The sequence below is a fragment of the Xenopus tropicalis genome, chromosome 5 (genome assembly GCF_000004195.4).
Source record: "Xenopus tropicalis strain Nigerian chromosome 5, UCB_Xtro_10.0, whole genome shotgun sequence".
In the NCBI taxonomy this organism is placed as follows: domain Eukaryota; kingdom Metazoa; phylum Chordata; class Amphibia; order Anura; family Pipidae; genus Xenopus; species Xenopus tropicalis.
In genome coordinates, this window is record NC_030681.2 from 119,565,601 (window position 1) to 119,583,585 (window position 17,985).

The 17,985-nt window shown below is 38.7% G+C and overlaps 1 protein-coding gene across 1 annotated transcript in view; it reads right to left on the reverse strand.

Annotated features, from left to right (window-relative positions):
- Positions 1-2,449: 2,449 nt before the first annotated feature.
- xrn1 (5'-3' exoribonuclease 1) overlaps positions 2,450-17,985 on the reverse strand; it is a 38,628-nt gene continuing 23,092 nt past the window's right edge. Inside the window, exons 26-43 of the mRNA XM_002937098.5 lie at positions 17,699-17,788; positions 17,486-17,621; positions 16,601-16,654; positions 15,381-15,513; positions 14,537-14,606; positions 14,241-14,436; positions 13,854-13,934; positions 13,638-13,724; positions 13,417-13,531; positions 12,675-12,736; positions 12,373-12,474; positions 11,700-11,828; positions 10,753-10,879; positions 8,777-8,958; positions 8,036-8,149; positions 7,744-7,855; positions 6,956-7,113; positions 2,450-5,561 (exon numbers count right to left, since the gene is read on the reverse strand). Of these exons, the coding sequence (XP_002937144.2) occupies positions 5,268-5,561; positions 6,956-7,113; positions 7,744-7,855; positions 8,036-8,149; positions 8,777-8,958; positions 10,753-10,879; positions 11,700-11,828; positions 12,373-12,474; positions 12,675-12,736; positions 13,417-13,531; positions 13,638-13,724; positions 13,854-13,934; positions 14,241-14,436; positions 14,537-14,606; positions 15,381-15,513; positions 16,601-16,654; positions 17,486-17,621; positions 17,699-17,788 (2,242 nt within the window). The 3' untranslated portion in view covers positions 2,450-5,267. The remainder of the gene's footprint in view (positions 5,562-6,955; positions 7,114-7,743; positions 7,856-8,035; positions 8,150-8,776; positions 8,959-10,752; positions 10,880-11,699; positions 11,829-12,372; positions 12,475-12,674; positions 12,737-13,416; positions 13,532-13,637; positions 13,725-13,853; positions 13,935-14,240; positions 14,437-14,536; positions 14,607-15,380; positions 15,514-16,600; positions 16,655-17,485; positions 17,622-17,698; positions 17,789-17,985) is intronic.

Genomic DNA, 17,985 nt, shown 5'->3' on the forward strand with positions numbered 1-17,985 from the left:
CATATCTAAGACAAACTGACAACCTACTACTACTATTAAGTATCAATCCTCTGACTTGTAAATTTAAAAACAGAAGAAACACACACTATAAATAATGTTTTGGGCAACAATTACGTAGAGCTGGCTAACTAGAAATGTTATTGGTTGTATGATATAACAGACATGTTTTTCTACACATCTATACATCTATCAATCCATGTATTTGACAATTCTCAACAGCTGGTCGAGAATTCTTGAGTGTGCACGCTTCGGTGCATTTTCGCGCACAAATGGACGCATGTGCATTACATTTAATTAGACGTTGTGGCCTACAGTCCAGTGAGAGGTGATTGTCCTTCCTGACTGACACTGAGAGGTCCCTGTTCGTGACTCCGGTTTGACCTGTACCTTTGTTCCTGACTTTGGCTTCTTCCTGACCCTTTGATTGAACTCCCGGTTTCGACTTCGGCTTTGTTACCTACTACTCCTGATCTCTGCCTGTCCTGACCTTCGGCCTGTCTAGTGGATTCGGTTTTCGTCTGCCCGTCTACCAGTTGTCTACTCCAGTGGAGATTTGTGCTCCAGTTACTAGCACCTCTGCTACTCCTCATTGGAGCTCACCCTGTCAAGTATTCAGTACTCAGTGGAAGACATAGGGGAGAGCTTCTATCATCTGCTGCTTGAGTAGCACTGATACAACACTTAAACACAATTTAAACAGAGTACCAGGAATGTATATTTTTGGATTCAAATTTAATCTATAGAGAAAGTTTAGGTGGCAGATTTATCAAGATTCGAGATAGCGCTGGAACATAAATATAAGAGCCTGGACAAAAAAATTACAATAACACTAAAACTGTAGCCTTGCAGAGAAATTATTTTTTTGACTGCTGGGGTCTTTAGCCGCCACTTAAAAGCTGGAAACTGGCAGTGCAAAAAGTTATGTAGTTCACAACCCTCCCCCAAAAAATAAAGACCACTTGAAAAGTTAAGAATAGGACACTATATAACATACTAGAACTTTAGATAAACTACATGAGATAGGAGATATTTGGGACATTGGTTATCCTGTTCATTAATCTCTCTGCATAGAAAAAGGCCCCAATGGATGATAATCAGTTTGTATAGTGAAATGTGGCCCTTCTACTACACAGTTTGCTAAGAAATGAAAGCCTGAATTAGAGAGCTCGTTTAGGCAACATATTCCATACTCCCTTTAGGTTGCTTACTGCTAAGATAGGAATCCTAACTGGCACTTCTTTTAATGGTCTAGGCCTAGGGCATTGCTGTTCAACTTCTGTGGTACCAAGGGCCAGAATTTTTCTGACCTACATGGTGGAGGGCCGATAATAGAAGCCAGTTTTGACCAGTACCCTTTTTTTTAAAGCACACCCATGTTATTAGAAAAGCTTTAAAGACCATACCACATTAATGGTGGTAGCGCAGCAAAAACCCAAATGGTTTGTGCTCATTGTAAGGATATCACCCTAATACATACGTGAAAGAAGTTTATTATGTCACATTAAGACATACCCTTAGATCCATTTGCTGCTTCCTCCTCCCCTGTGGATAGCACAGCAACCCCCAGCACATAATTACATACCTTAGGAACACTATAATGACTATTTCCAAATACTTACAAACTCCCAGAACAAATCCCTGCCAGGTTCACCTCTCATAGGCAGCATAGGCCAGAGTATGGCACACACAGGCAGGGTAGGGCAGACAGAGTATGGCACACACAGGCAGTATAGACCAGGCAGAGTATGTCACACACAGGCAGCATAGGGCAGGCAGAGTATGGCACACAGGCAGCATAGACCAGGCAGAGTATGGCACACACAGGCAGCATAGGGCAGGCAGAGTATGCACACACAGTCACAATAAAGTTTGAATTTCTTTTACTGCCAGTACAGTGCTGGAGGGTTGCTCTATAATCATTATGTAGTAATGGTAATTATAAACATGGATAACCACCTGCAGGAGAATGGAAGAAAATAAACTTAAAGCCCCTTTTGTTTCTGGAATGCTAGCCAAGTAAACAGCACAATGGCTTTTACCATAAAGCATACAAATACAGAGCTGCAGCTGTAAATTTCAATAGTCGATTTTAAATACTTCATCTGTAGGTCTTTTTTCTGCCTTCACCAGAGCTGTCCCATGTGAATGATACCTCTGGGCATTCGTTTCTCTCAGTTTGAAGCAGAGACTTTCAATACACATGCCTTCTTTAAGACAATAAAAACCATGAAATGACATTTATTTAGCCTAGAAATAGCAAGTATCTAACAAGAACAGTTATGAAATGGGAAACATCACTTTTTAGGGTTGGTCTAAAGAGAAGTTAAACATTCTATAAAGTATTTCCATAGATTTATTCCTTGAGATACATTGCACATAAATATGGGGTATGTCCATGGTGTTTTAGAGCCTGTACAAGTGCTGACTGAATTTAAAAAGAAAGACAGTATAAAGATTCACAAGGATTTTATTCACATTTCTCTTGAATTGGTATTACAGCATCCAACAGGAAACCAACCTGGGTTTTTGAACAAGATAATATTATTATAAATTGTCTATTAAATGCCATGGACTAATGAACCAGGTGTAGATCTGCCATGAAAGTACCACCTAAACATGATGGGACACATGGGGCAATAGGTTTCAAAGTCTGGAGTGAAAGTGAGGATGCTGGGGCCCAACACTTGGACAAACTGGCTAAAGGCTTCACAACAGTTCATGTGACGTCCACAAATTTCAGATGATCAAAGACCTGCTGGCCATGCTAGAGATTGTATTTGATTCTGCAGCCTATAGTCTGAGAATGGGGCTAAAACAATGGCCTTTTTATAGCTGATTAGGGCTCAATGACATATTAAGCAGGAACAATCATTAAATAAAGACCAAACTGGGCCAGGGTCGCGTTTCACTATTCATGGGTCTGTATGGGCCCTCTATAAGGTCCAATTGTGGAACCTGTGTATGGCCAGCTTAACTTCCCAAAGAAAAAAGGCATAAGCAGAGACCATACATACATCTCAGCCTGCTGCCTTACCAATTGTTAGAGCATGTTATGTATTTCAGCAAAGAAATACTGGAGGCCATGTGCAACAACCCCCAAGTCTTTAAATGAGTTAGGCTAATGTCCCACAGCGAGATTAGTCACTGCGATTTTTAAAAAGAGTTTCAGCGACAAGTCGCTCATCTTTTCCTAACAAGCGATTACTAGAGATTTCAACAACAGAGCATTGTATTTCCCACAAATCCAGGTGTCATATTCCCCACCCACAATTAGAAATTACATTTGGTGCAATGGGGAAAGTTCAGTGATTCCAATAGTTTTGAATGACAATGCTTTCTTTGTAAAATCGCTCGAAAATGTGTCGTCGGTTAATAAGGTACTGGCGATTTATATTCTTCTCTATGTAAAGACAAAACTAGCGACTTGTCACTGGAACTCGCTTTTTAAAAATTGCAGCGACTAATCTCTCCGTGGGACATTAGCCTTAAGGTCACATCCCACCATTTTCACCCACAAGTTTACACACCCAGATTAGGAAGTTGGGCCAATTTTGCACTTAGTCTTCTGTACATGTATGGCCACAACAGTTTTACAGTAATTCATGTGATCTCAAAAACCTTCTCTCTTCTCACTGTATAAGTGAACTAAGACCTGACTTTGGTTGAACCCTCTCTTTTCTGTTTGGAACCACTTGTTTGTTTGATCTACTAATTAAAGATTACAAATAGATTTTTTTTTTTTTTTTAAAGGGCACGTCACCCTAAGAAATAATTCCAAATTCTTTTCTATTGAGCTATTCAAGCAAAATAAACTTTACTTACACTATGTAAATTATATAAACCTTGGAATTCACAATCGCAGCAAGCAGACAGGTGCCATGTTGTGGACACTGTTATTAAAGGCAAGCTTTTCATCATCACCCCAAAATCTTATGTGCCAGAATGGGGGACCGGATGCCTATGCTACACAATTACAGACTGTAAGGAGGAAGGGGGGAATGAAAAGAATGCAGTGACATCTAGGAACTGTTGAATGGCAAGTGAAAGCAATTGTCCCATCTATATGCCTAAGGCTGATGTTTTAATAAAAAAAAGAATTTGGGCTTTGTGTTTAATTTGAAAAGGACTTTTATTATACAGTTTTTAATGTGTGGGTGACAAGTTCCCTTTAAGTTTGCTCAGAGATAAGTGGTATGACTACAGGGGGAGCACAGGTGCACTACATCTGGGCCAGTCCCCACCCCCTTGGGGCCCCCTGGTATTTTACCACAATGAACCAAAATAAGTATTTAACAAAAATCTTGCACAATAAAGGGTTTGTAAAGCTAGTAATACACATTTAATTCAATTCATTTACAATTCTGAAAACTTTTATGTTGAAAATTCCAGAATATGCTGCACAGCTTCATGACATGGACCCTGAACTGTACATGTGGTAGAACAGTGAAGAGCACGTGCTACTAGAAACATCTGTCACTTGGTACTGTAGATAAACCATAAAAGGTTATTTCTTTAAAATTGTATAAACAATAGAGAAATTAGCACATAAAATCTTCCCTTGCTTTTTATTTTTTAATAAAATACTGTTCTGTATAAGATCCAATGAAAAATTCCAGCATTTAAAAAAAATATCCCTTTTCGTGGGAGTGATAAAAGCAGACTGCAAACAAATATTGACATGTTTTAAGAATATAGAATGATTTCACAAATACAAAAAAAGTGTTTAACTACAACTAGGCTAGCCCCCTTTTGTGCTGCAGGCTCTGGCATAGAAGGGGTTAAGTCTTCCCCTCCCAGGTGCCATTAATGCAAATCTTGGAAACTGGTTCACCTGGAATGAACTTCTGCTTTGCTGAATGATAGGGAAATATATGTAATGCTCTATCACAGGGGATATTACCTAGATACAATCCTCACAATGCTTCTAAGAAATTTAGAAACAAATTCATTACTTCACTGCTCAAACGGTTTATAAAGGTAAATCTGCTGCATAACTCACTATATCTGCATGTTTTACTGATCTAATTCCAAAAGCCTGATCTTCTGGAACCTTGTCTGTTACAAACAAATTATTCTTTGAGAACTGTAATTTGATGAGTTTAAGGGATTATAGAAGCAGTTATGGTTTGATAGATATGTTCTCAATGCCATTGGCCTGTAAACGGAAATCAAGGAAAATAATTTAAGATGCATGGCAGCAAATCACGGCTATTATACATAACAATGTTAAGGCAAGACCCCACAATGGGGGATACAAGAACAAGGGTTTATTCTGATGTTTTAGGGCCACCGAAATTGACTGCTAATTTTCGTGGCTTCTTTTTGCCAGCTGACCCTGGAGTCGTTTTGCCGTGACGCATAAAAGGACTAGGTGAGACTTTTTCTGCCGAGGTTGGCTGAGCAGTTTGATGGGATGCCAAAGAAGGAGATGCAGTGTCTTGGGGGCTCTGGCTGCTGCCATCTGGAACTAATCTCTGCTCATGGTCTGAAGAGGTTTGGGATGGATTTACTGGTTCCTTGTATTCACTGTTTTTATGGAAAGCAGCCCTTTGCTTTGTTACCTTTAATGCAAAAATAAACAGTTATTATTATATTATTATAAAAAGAACAAGGCATATTCTGCTGTCTGCCTGGCACTGCTTGCAGATTCCCTAGGCGGAATACATAATGTGACATTTTAAAATGATATTGCATCCCTTAAAATTGTTTGAATACCCCTTATATCTACTGGACAAAGTTCCAAGGAGTAGCAATGCCCCACCCCCACCCCCACCCCCATATAGTGTTAAGTAGCACCCATATTGCATGAAAGAAGAGAACATCCCTCTGCCCCTGAAGTGCAGTTGTTTTAAAGCCCTTCCCAGCATCGGGCCATTACAGAACTAAGATTGTTTATCACCATGAGTCCCTGCATAGGCCCCCCAAAGTGAATGAACCCCATTCCCCTGTACCTATGAGGTTAGACTGTCGAGGTTGAGGTTGTTTTCTCTGGAAAAGAGGCGCTTGCGAGGGGACATGATTACTCTGTACAAGTACATTAGAGGGGATTATAGGCAGTTGGGGGATGTTCTTTTTTCCCATAAAAACAATCAACGCACCAGAGGTCACCCCTTTTAGATTAGAGGAACGGAGCTTCCATTTGAAGCAGCATAGGGGGTTTTTCACGGTGAGGGCAGTGAGGTTGTGGAATGCCCTTCCTAGTGATGTGGTAATGGCAGATTCTGTTAATGCCTTTAAGAGGGGCCTGGATGAGTTCTTGATCAATCAGAATATCCAAGGCTATTGTGATACTAATATCTACAGTTAGTACTAGTGGTTGTATTTATAGTTTATGTATGTGAGTGTATAGATTGGTAGGTGTGGGTTAGGTGTGCTGGGTTTACTTGGATGGGTTGAACTTGATGGACACTGGTCTTTTTTCAACCCTATGTAACTATGTAACTATGTACCTGTGCACCACTGCCCAGGTTTAGCTGCATCACATCCTGTCACAGAGGTGATTGCCAAGAGGAATATGAGCACTGAAAGAGGACCTGGTTCTGGCTTTTACTGTGAATGCTCTTGGGAGTGTTGCTCATGTTGGGCAGTGAGTCCTCTGAATGGGCCCCTAACAGTGAAAAACTGGCCTGCCTCTTCTTAAGGGATACTATTTCCTCAAATGTCTACTTTTTAAATATTTTATCAACTTAAAAAAAAAATGCTTGATTTGTTTTGTTACTTAGTCATGCACAGCCAACTGCAGTTAAAACAATAAAAGCAAAAATGTGATTAGTTGCTGTAGGTGGGGCACTAGCATATATTGTCCCAATGTTAATAAATGAGATTGATAACAGTGTCTCTTTAACCAGATATCTAGCTATTCCAAAAAGTCTCATACTAAATGAACACACATTTATAACGAAGTTTCAATTCCAGAATGAGTAAGGGACCGCACATTGCTTATCAGTCCACTTACCTGGAGTGGTACAAACTGGTTGTGACTGCCCGCTGGCATGTGACCCACTACAGGTGCATTGCTAGGAAAAGGGCCTGGGTAGTAAGGTTTAGGGATCTGTATCTGAGGTCTCCATGTTACGGGAGCAAATACGTGTGGTGCTGCAGGGATCATATTTGCTGCAGGAACAAAAGTGATTGGCTTAGACAAGATTCAGAATGTCAATATGTCAATGTATTATTAGTTCAGCTATAACAGTAAAAATCTTTGTTGAAGTGGTAGATCATCTTAAAATTGGAGGTGTGTGAATTATTTAACATTTTGTTGTACAGCTCTCCACTTTAAATTTCAACTACTGTCCACTTACCCTAGCAACCAGGCAAAAAGAGGATTAATAGGCGAGGTCATAGGATCATTACAGAAAGACAAGTAATAAGAAGTAACAGAAATAATATAAATAGAGCCTCAAAGAGTGATCAGTTTTTAATTTGCAGTATAAATAACCCCAACAAGCTGCTGAAATAAGGGAAGATCTCTTGCAGATCAAGCAGGAGAACAGATGATAGATCTGTGAAGGAAAGGGAGTAGGGGGATATGTTGCCATTTTTAGACTCTTCTAACAAATATCCATGCAGCCCCGGAGAGCCAGCTTTATGTTCAGAATCCTGGATTACTGCACATACTAAACTTAATGATAAATCCATTTGATTGATAATTATAAGAGACATTGCTGTTCAAATTACTGGTAATACATTACCCTCAAGGTTCCCCTTTGATCTCCACATATGTGAGCAGCCTAAAAAGCCTACCTGCTGCAGGTGGAAAGACTGAGGGCATCTGTCCTGCAGGTAAAGCAGCTCCAAGATGTGGATAGGTTGGAAACATAGCTGGTGGTGGTGGTAATGGGAAACTGATTGAGCTCTGTATGCAGAGAAAGGTTTAAATTACTACCTTAGCATACTCTATAAATACAATGGAAAAACTAAGTTAATGCTATAAAAAATGTTTTATTTCATATTTACATCATAAAAATATAATGCAGCCCCTTTCAATGGGGAAAAATGCTATTTCTGCCTGAAAAATAAATTGTTATTTATTTACCAGTCTCTGAAGAGCAAATAAAGCAGCTTTCTCCTTGGCTTCATTTTCTGCATGACAAGGGGGCCCAGCTATGATTAAACCATTTGACAGCTTCACTTGACAAGCGGTGAGAGCCTGAAAGAAACAGATCTTATTTGGAAGGTAAAAAAAAAGGTAAAAAGGACAGATTTCTAGGGCTGACACATGCATATATTATTCCCATCATCCAAATACCCTGCAGGGTTGCACAGAAGGAACACTTCTGGGGGCACAATAGCCTGAAGTATTCCTGCAGAATAAATCCTAGTACAGAGGAATTAACTCATGGCAATCCAACCTGGGCATAAATGCATTCAAAGAAAGCAATATGGAACATTTTTAAAATTCTAAATGTTAAAGTCTGAGCTAACAAGAGTGGAAAAAGGGCAAGTCTTATGGAAAAAAAAGATACAATTTCATTAAGAATTATGGGTGTATTGAGTATAGTGTAGATGTCAAAGACTTTAGGGACTGGTCATCTCAGAATGTTCTGAGTCTCAAATTCTATGTTCCTATATCTGAAACAGGGTAACACTTGATCCTTTTGTGTACAAAACATAATAAACTGTATAATATTAAGGGTCAGATTCACATTTATGTTTCTAAACAATTATTTAGTAGCAATTTTGTTTACTGAAACAGAAAAAGTTTGACTTTATAATAGAAGCACTTAAAGCTAATGATCATTTCAGAATAATCAGTAACTAGTACCATATACAGTACCTGTGCGGTTCGCAGGAAAGAGAACTCCGGTGGATGCATTCCAACCAAACTACATATACGGTAAAGTTCAGACAGTGGAGTACCCATGGCAGGTGGTTGTGGAATTAGAGGTGCCCGTAGCGACTCTGGGTTGGGTGCACTGAAAGCTGCGCCAGCTCCCTGAGGCCTGTTCATGTGTGCAGCTACAATAATAAGACAAACACGTATGTAAATACCTATGACAAGACATGATTATCAATAATCCACACTGTACTGGAAGCAAAACACAGCTTTCAATCACCTTGCACTGATCTGTCCAGGGGATCCTGGGAGCTGTCATTAAACAGCTAAAGGGCGGCTGCTTGGACATTCCTGAGCTATATACTGAAAATATCTTACAAGTGTTACATTATATAATATGTTCTTCATAAATTTTAACCCCAACCAGCCACTTATGTGCCCAGGGCAGATACAGCAGTGCCAATATAGAGAAAGTAGGCCAAAATCATATTATATTACCCTCTCTTTAGCACTTATGTGCTGCCACAAAGTCGAACATTTCCATTGGCACTTGGGGTAAGGAGACACAGGATTTCCCAAGGGATGCCACAAAGATATGGCAGGGTTTGACGACAGGCCTGGTTCATCAACACTACAGAAGTTCCCCTTGAGCAGTAATGCATAACAATCAATCAGTCTTGCTCCTCTTTTTATAGCCACTGGACCATGTTGTTATATCTGCATGTGTGTACTGTACATTTCTACTGAATCAATATTCCGCACTTAGAATGTGTGCGGAGACTGCAAACCCTAAATCACTTTTTATTTCATATAAAACTTGTAAACATAAGAAGCAGGCCCCTCGAATGATTTAGCACATCACAGGGCGGGTGCAGGTGTACATTCCTTAATTATTTATTTAAAAGTTCTAACACTCATTATATAGTGCAAAATTATAGCCTTACACCTTTTATGCCTTCATGGAGCATTTAGTCATCGGCATGCCTATGACCAAGTGCCCAACAGAGAGACAAAATGCATAAGGCTATCATTTTGCACTGTGTGAAGGGTGTTGGAACTTTTTAATAAATAGTTGAGCTGCAGAAATTGACTATGGTCCAGTTTGTGCCAGATTATTTTGCAAGATTTGAACATGATGCATTTCATTTCAGTTTGCTTGTTAGGTTTTCAGAAAAGTATCCTTCCTCTTCAAAAGTAAGGACAGAGTTGCATTTAATTGTCCATAAACAGAACAATTATATCACTGAATTTATGTAGGAACACAGCAAATTAAGACACAGGGAATTCACTAGAGTAGCATTCGGACACAAAAATCAGAGTTGGTTAGAAGAGTTGTTATTGTTTCCTTGCTCTTGATTAACAATAGGGGAATAAGGCTGAAAATGATACACTGATGTCTCATACTGTTTATAAGTAGGTTATTACCTGTGAGCGCATTCTCATTCCAGCATACAGACATCACTATTCACTAGCCCTTCTTTCTAAAGAACACAAAACTCTATGCAGAAGCAATGTGTTTAAATTTCCTTTACCGGCTTAAAGCCTTTAGAGTTAAACAGCATGCAAAGTATGTACTTTTATGAAATAAGTACATAATACATATACGTTTTCCTGTAAAACTGTCTCTGCTGCAATCTAGGCACTTGCCAACTAGGCCACAATCCTTTTGGGTACAGATGTTACTATCAAGGTAGGCTGTGCATGTAATGTTGTGTCCAGACAACTAGTTAACAAAGTAGTCTTACACAAGGCTGTAACTGTAAACAGATACTTAAAATATACACTATATGAGCTGACACGCACTTTACTGATTTCAGATTCTTTTAAGTGATAAACATAAAGGGTAATAAGGGGCTGAAGTATTGAAAATCTGAAGAAGAGACAATACAAGATCAGAACTGATGAACATATTCTAACTGCCAACAACATAACAGTTTCAACAGAACTACTATAATTTAGAGAAATGTTATTTATACCTATCTGTTTGGTTTGTTTGCGCTGAGACGATGCTGTGACAGTATCCTTTTTAACTCCTTCTTTGTGTTGGTCTGTAGAGTCTGAGCTGTCAATCTTGAGGATCTCTTTTAACATTTGAGTTCCTTTCTAATACCAAAAGATAAAATATATTATTCTGCTTTATTTGCTATCTGTATTTCACCCAGTTCGCTGCTACAGTCAAAAAATAAGTAGGCTATTTAAAGGAGAAGGAAAGGTACAATCACTGGGGGTGCTTTATATTTTGGCATCCCCCCCTGTTAAAGCAGAAAACGTACCAGCCCGTGTTGGCTGCGAGCCAGCGATTCTCTTCCTTCTTCTGTCTTTATACTGCTTGTGTATGTGCAGTAGAGTTAAAAGCCAAACTTAAACAAGAAAGTCAGCATTTTCACCCTTCTGCGCATGCCCTGGCCCCGGGAATCAGAAGAACAAAGACAGATGGGTCCCGGAGCCACCCTGCGCAGATAGGGTTTTCTCCTAACAGGAGCAATTACAATCACTGGGGGGTTTCTAACATTTTTTGCACCCTCAATTTTACCTTTCCTTCTCCTTTGAAAGGATAATGCACAGACCATGATTAATTTTACCAGTGGGGGAGGTCAGTAACCTACATACCAAGCAGCCCCTGATTTACAATTCATGTAATGCGCCCCCTCACTCGTACGCATGCGCAGTTGTTTCTCTCCTCCCAACCACTGCCCCTGTCGTGCATAGTTCCTTCTCGCTTGCACTCCTCTTTTGGTCCTAGAGCACTGGGGAATTGGTGTGTAGAAGATTGGGCTATTTCCCCTAGCACTCTGGAAAAAAACCAAATGCGACTGGGCAGCATGCCGCCCCTAAAATCCCACCACCCTAGGCCCGGGTCTTTTCTCAAATCTGGGCCCAGTACCAAGTCGATATAGCATTAAGATGGGTTCTAAATACCAACCATGGCAAATGACTGAGGGGACAAGTGTTCCGCGCTAGAGCTCTTGTCTTGGCTTTGAGGTGCAGGCTGTGTCTGCTCTTCATCTGCAATCTTCAGTGATGCAATTAAATTTTCAAACTCACTATTCGGCTAAGAATAACAAAAACAAAAAATTGTAGTTTAATCAAACACTGGTATCCTTACATTTTTCACTATTATCTTTCCAAGTTGCCAGTATGCCATATTATTAGAGATTTAGCCAGTGGTCCAAAATGTAAAATTACATTTGCTAGCTTTCTCGGTGTCAACAAAGGTTTCTCCTGGAATCCTTTGTGGAAATTGTCAGAAGGTAGATCTTCTAGGAAAGATTGTTTCCATTGTTTGATAAGAGTATGGATAATGGCAAATTGTATAGTTTTGTCACCCCAGCAATTTAGCGCTCTCAGGAAGGAGGACAAAATGCTGCAAATCTCTCCATGTGCTATTATCCTTATGCAGATGAATTATATTGCATGGGGGGCAAAGCTGGGGCCAAACAGGCAACTTGGTTGCCCAGGCTGGCCCTAGCTCATGTAGAAAGCAACTTCCTCATTCCCTGTACAAACAGACAACATATTATGCAAGAATAGGTTATGCCCAATACAAAGCACAAACATGCAGGAAACATTGGAAGGAATGGTGTCTCTCTCTTTACCTTTCCTTCTGAAGCCTTAGGAATATCTTTCTCAATCTGCATATCTAAGAGATTGTCAGTTCGTTTCAACAGTTTCACTTGCTTCATAGAATCGTACGTATTCTGTAACAAAACAACATGCTTATTCACACTGTATTATCCCTTTTATATTCTAAGAGAAGTCCTGGACACTTATGATACGTTTTAACCTTATTTATAGTAAGTTCAAAATTGATGCTTCTTGTGGAGGTTTGTGCTTATGACCACTGACGGATTTTGTAAATAAAAAACAACGAGTAAGAAAAATCTGTAAAATAACTTACCGGTTTGTTTAACGCACCCTGGGTTTGGCTCTCATGCTTTTGAAACCTGAAATCCTCTTTCACTAAAAAACATAAAAATGTAGCTGGATTTAACTTATTATTGGAGTAAGTAATTCAGAAAGGGATTTCACACAGCTGTGTCAATATAACAATATTATGCTACAGCTCTAACACTGCATTAAATGTACAAAGATTATATATATATATATATATATATATATATATATATATATATATATATATATATATATATATATATATATATATATATATATATATATATATATTGAACTTGATTCTTTGTAAAAACAAAAGGGACTTTTTGCTAAAGCTAATTTGCTAAGGTAAGCGCATATGCATGCATGCAAAAAAAAATGGCAACACAACATGTTTTGTTTTTTTGCAAGAAATCCAGTGTAATTGTGCCTCATGCAATTCGCAGCTATGTTGCAAATAGCCAAAACCTATGCAAAAATGCAGGCTGCAAAGCTAGTGTCTGTTGGCGAGGCGCATCTGTCATCATGGGAACCACATGGGCATTGTCATTTTTTTGAATGAATAGGGATTGAGCTAACCATACTTTTTGCCTATTGTTTTATTCATTTAGATTAAAAATATATAAACGGATAAAGTAACATAGAATAGTAAAAATAAAACCAAGACTGAATAGTATCCCTTTAAGCCACAGCAAAATCAAAGCAGCAATTTCTAGTGATGTGTTCTTTACCATTTTCTTACTTACTTTTCCTAATTGGATCCTGTCTTTTGGACTGACATTTGGGGCTGCTCTCAGCCATTTCTGACTTATAAAAATGATTATTGGGGCCTGGCTTCTTTTCCTGAGGTAGGTTCATAGCCTGCACAAGAATATTTAATGTTATTTCTGTCAAATCAATGTCAAATAATATATATAAGATAATAAGCAAAAGACCATCATACAGCTAGAGAACATGCCAGACAAACCTTGCCATGCAAGTTTTGAGCACGAGGTGATTTCCCAGAGTCTTGCAGTGAGTGCCACACATTGTAATACTCATCATCCTGTTTATGCTTTGAAGACAACAAAAATTATAAGCATATAAGAATGTGACATGTGTGTGGCTGGAAAGAGCACAGATATTATAGTGAAACATGTAAAGCACATAAATATTACATAGTTCTTCATTCTAATTGACTTGCCTTTTGTTTCTGATTTCCGGCAGAAGCAAAACCTTTGTGTGGTGAGTTGGCCTGACCTTGAGAATGCTGCTTTCCGTTCACCTGCTCAGCAATATTCGGAGAACAAACAGCAATGCGAATGGTTAAAAGAATTATTTTTAAATCTAAATGTTATAATAATTCCCTGCACTGAGCCCAAATCATGTTACGCTTCAGAGGGCAAAAAACATGCTGTTAGAACATTGACCTTATACACACATGAATATAAAACCGTGTATAAAGAATGCACTTAAAGCTTCAAACTCATTACAGTGATTCAGCCCTATAGAGAGATAATATTATCATTATTTGCAAATTAAACAGACAATAAGAGGCAATAAACCAAGACTTTATAGTTTTAGAGCCCACCTTTGTAGGAACAAAGAGAGAACGGGGAGAATGGTTGAGGCCCCCCATTTGTTCTTTATCAGAAACATGGTGATTAATAGCTGGTTGTGGCTTAACTACAGCAGTCAGTTTCTGTCCTCCACTTTCCATACGATTACCGTGAGAAAGGTTGATTAAGGCACTTGTGGGTAAGCGATACCCTTTAAACTGGGAACACCTAATAAAAAAAATAAAAAAAATACATTGTGAAAACAGAATGATGAAAACATGCATGTCAGCATCATATTTGTAACTGTGGTACATTTTAATTTAAATACCTTATTGTTAAGCCTCCAGGAAATACTTCATCAAACAGGACTTCAAGAAGCACATCAGCATCTCTTTCCGCTGAGAAATTGAGAAACATGTTACTTAAAAGAAACTGAACAAGATAGTCCATTGCAGTTTATGATCTAAATACCATACCCACAACCCTGTGTAAAAAGCTAGCCAAGCCTGACATCCAATCAGCATTATAGTCTTTTGAAAAAAGAAACCAACTTAGAATGTTTAAACTCCTGCAACAAGGAAAGAACTGTGCAACAGTCTGCACAACAGATAAATTAGTTTGCGGTGATTTGCTTAGGTGGAAATTACTTAATTTTAAAGAGGGGCAAAAGAAATGTTGTGAAGATAAAGAGTAAAACACAAGGAACGGAACAGACAACTCAATGGAGCATGAATAAAATTCAATTAGTGGAAGACTGTTGGAGAAAGAAGGTAACAACAGAATAAAGGTGCAACCTAAGTTAAAAATGAACAGCACAGAATACTGCTGATATAACAGGAGGTGAAACACGGCAATGAAAAGATAATGCAATAAAAGACATTTTACTAGCATTCTGTGATGTGTGGTTGGAACATTGATATTAGGCACAGGAAAAAGTAGCAAAAAGCAGGGGGCCTGTCATCGACAATTCGAAGAAAAATATTTCAGTTCCAACCTACATATGGCACTCTAAATTGCAGGACCATCACCAAAGTTAATAGGGAACAGAGGTCAATTAAAATATCTATAGCAGACACAACATTTACTAAAGAAAATTGATCTTGTAGTTCTGGGTTCTCTCTCTTTCTTTACACTCACAACGTATTAATGTATCATATAAAAAGAACAGTTACCTCCTTTAATTCCTATAACAGTGCCTCGGAGTCCTAGTGGGACAGAAAAGTTCTCCCGGACATTAACAACGCGGTCATAAAGACGGAATTCTGCATCTGGGTCTGGAACAACTCCATGCTGCTGCTCAAGAGGCTGACAATAAGAAAGTACGAGCTCTCAGGATAACCAAGGTAACATTTCAATATTATACCTTTACATGGTGATAGTGAAATCTGGATCAATAAGTAATAACTCGGGACAAAAGTGGGCGCCCCTTTCTCTCTTAGGTTACCATATGCAGCCAATTGTACTAGTTCAAATTTTCATCTGTTTTGCTCTAGTTCTTACATCTCCACTGTGTTATCAAGTCTGTAGAGTAACCTACACAAGTACTGATGAGGATGCTCCTTTTCAGGTTTATTTTAAAAATGTGCAGAAATGCATTTTGTGAGATGTATGAAGGTATTAATGTAGTAATAAAAAATAGAATGGTAGGTCAAAATGCTAAACATATACAGGTATTTTTTTTTTGTTGTTAAAAGCTGTTGAAGAAATATAAATGTATGAGATTTCAGAAGACAAGAAAGTTTTAAGTGAGATGGTGATTTCAGGTTTGAAGCTGCAATACAGGAGGATCAGTGTATGACAGAATGCTTTACCATGCCTGAGTAAACAACCCTAGAAGCACCCACTATTTAAGATAGCAGCTGCCATTTTAGCTTGACCTTATGTCAATTCCCTGCTTGCATCTCTCCTTTTTCCGGTCTCTCGCTGCTGAGGGGAGCGAGAGGGAGGAGGAAGCTGACAGCTGCTGAGAGCAGGAAGTCGGACACAGAAGATTATGTTTAAAGAATAGAAGGCAAGAAATGTGGTTTAGGTGTGTTTATTTTCACAGAGGACTCAAAGCATCATGGTGTATTTACACAGACCTTTACATAGACCTTGTGACAAAGCTTACTTAGTTTTTACCTTTCCTTCTCCTTTAAAGGTCTGTGCATAATGAAGATTCTGTAGCTGTAGTATTTCTCATTAACTTTATACATACATGAACTGCATTTTGTTACTGCATCTTGCATAAATACCCAATAAAAAATGCCCAGTCTGTCACAAAAGTGAATATAAGAAAGCAACCGGCAAGTACATTTAATGACTTAATGTTTAGCACACTTACAAGTTAACCTCCCAACCAATAAGACTTTCTCATTATTACTCACTGTGAGATCATGTTAAATCAACTTACCTTAAACAACAAATGAGGCTTGACTGTCACTCGAACTTTACTGTTTTTTTTTGACTATGAAACAGAAGAGAATATTTATTGTTATTACTTAGCAATAATAATTACTAATGCAACATGGTGCAAAAAAATGTTGGTCTGCTTTATATTTTGTTAGTGCAAATTTGAAAGCGCCTAATGTGTTTACAGGTGAATGAAAACACTGTTATAACAGTACCCTGCTAAAGATCCAGGACTATCTAGAGCAAAAAAACATGCACCCAAATCCTCACTTTCAGGCTATACTCCCTTTCAGTATTTCACTAAACAAGAGTGCCTTCTCTAAGACTAATGCCACACGAAGCGTGAATGCCGAGAATACACTCCATACGCTCAAAAATGCCCCAACCTGTGCCTGCACCCTAATAAATTGAATATGCTTGGGTGCAGGCACATGTAGCCAATATCCGCCAAAAATATTGAGTCTTGCGTTTTTTGGCGGATATCAGCTACATTGCCTGCACCCGAGCGTATTCCATTCGGGTACAAGGCACAAGGAAGGTGAAATTTACAGTAGCGGGGCGTATTTGCCCCGTGTGGCATTAGCCTAAAGCATGAGCACATATGATGCCCATATGCTCACTACAGCTACCGAGACAAAAGCCAGAGCCAAAAGCAGTATTAGCACCACTTGCACAGGCAGACTATGACTACTGTATTCAAAGTCCTGGCCTTAGTAATAGCACATATTTTCAGAAAATAACACTAAGTGGACTTGAAAAGTGGCTGTGGTCAATCCAACTCAAGCTACTCTGAAAATACACTAAATATATCTGTTGCATTAGTGAGGTGTAGTGAGTTTTCATTGCTTTGATCTATAAAAATGGACAATAAATATACATTTCCTACCTTGCACTTTTCAACCTCCTCTTCAATCTTTTCTACTATAGCAGCATCCAGGATTTGAAGATCACATGATGAACGAGACAGCATGTTAACTGGATGAGACTTCAGCCAGGACACAATCTCCTGAACCTTCTCAGCTCTACAAAAAAGAGAGAATGTCACATAACATGCAAAGTGCAGTTTCATGAGATAGTGTCGCCATTTAACCAGCCTCACCCATTCTCATTCTCTCCTGGCCAAATATCATCCTCATAGAATACATCTTCTTGGCTTTTTTTTGATACATATAAGAATAATTCAGGGAACCTGTGAAAGAAAACCAATATGCTTATTATTTGGTATACCAGTACCTAAAAAGTCTTGAAATATTTCTGGTTGCAGTTGCTATGATTTTAACCAGACAGATGACATAAAAGCAGTTTTTATATTTCTAGGTTTACCACTGTACTAATACAGAACCGCTTAAACCACAGTTGCTGTTAATTTAGCTACCATCATAACAT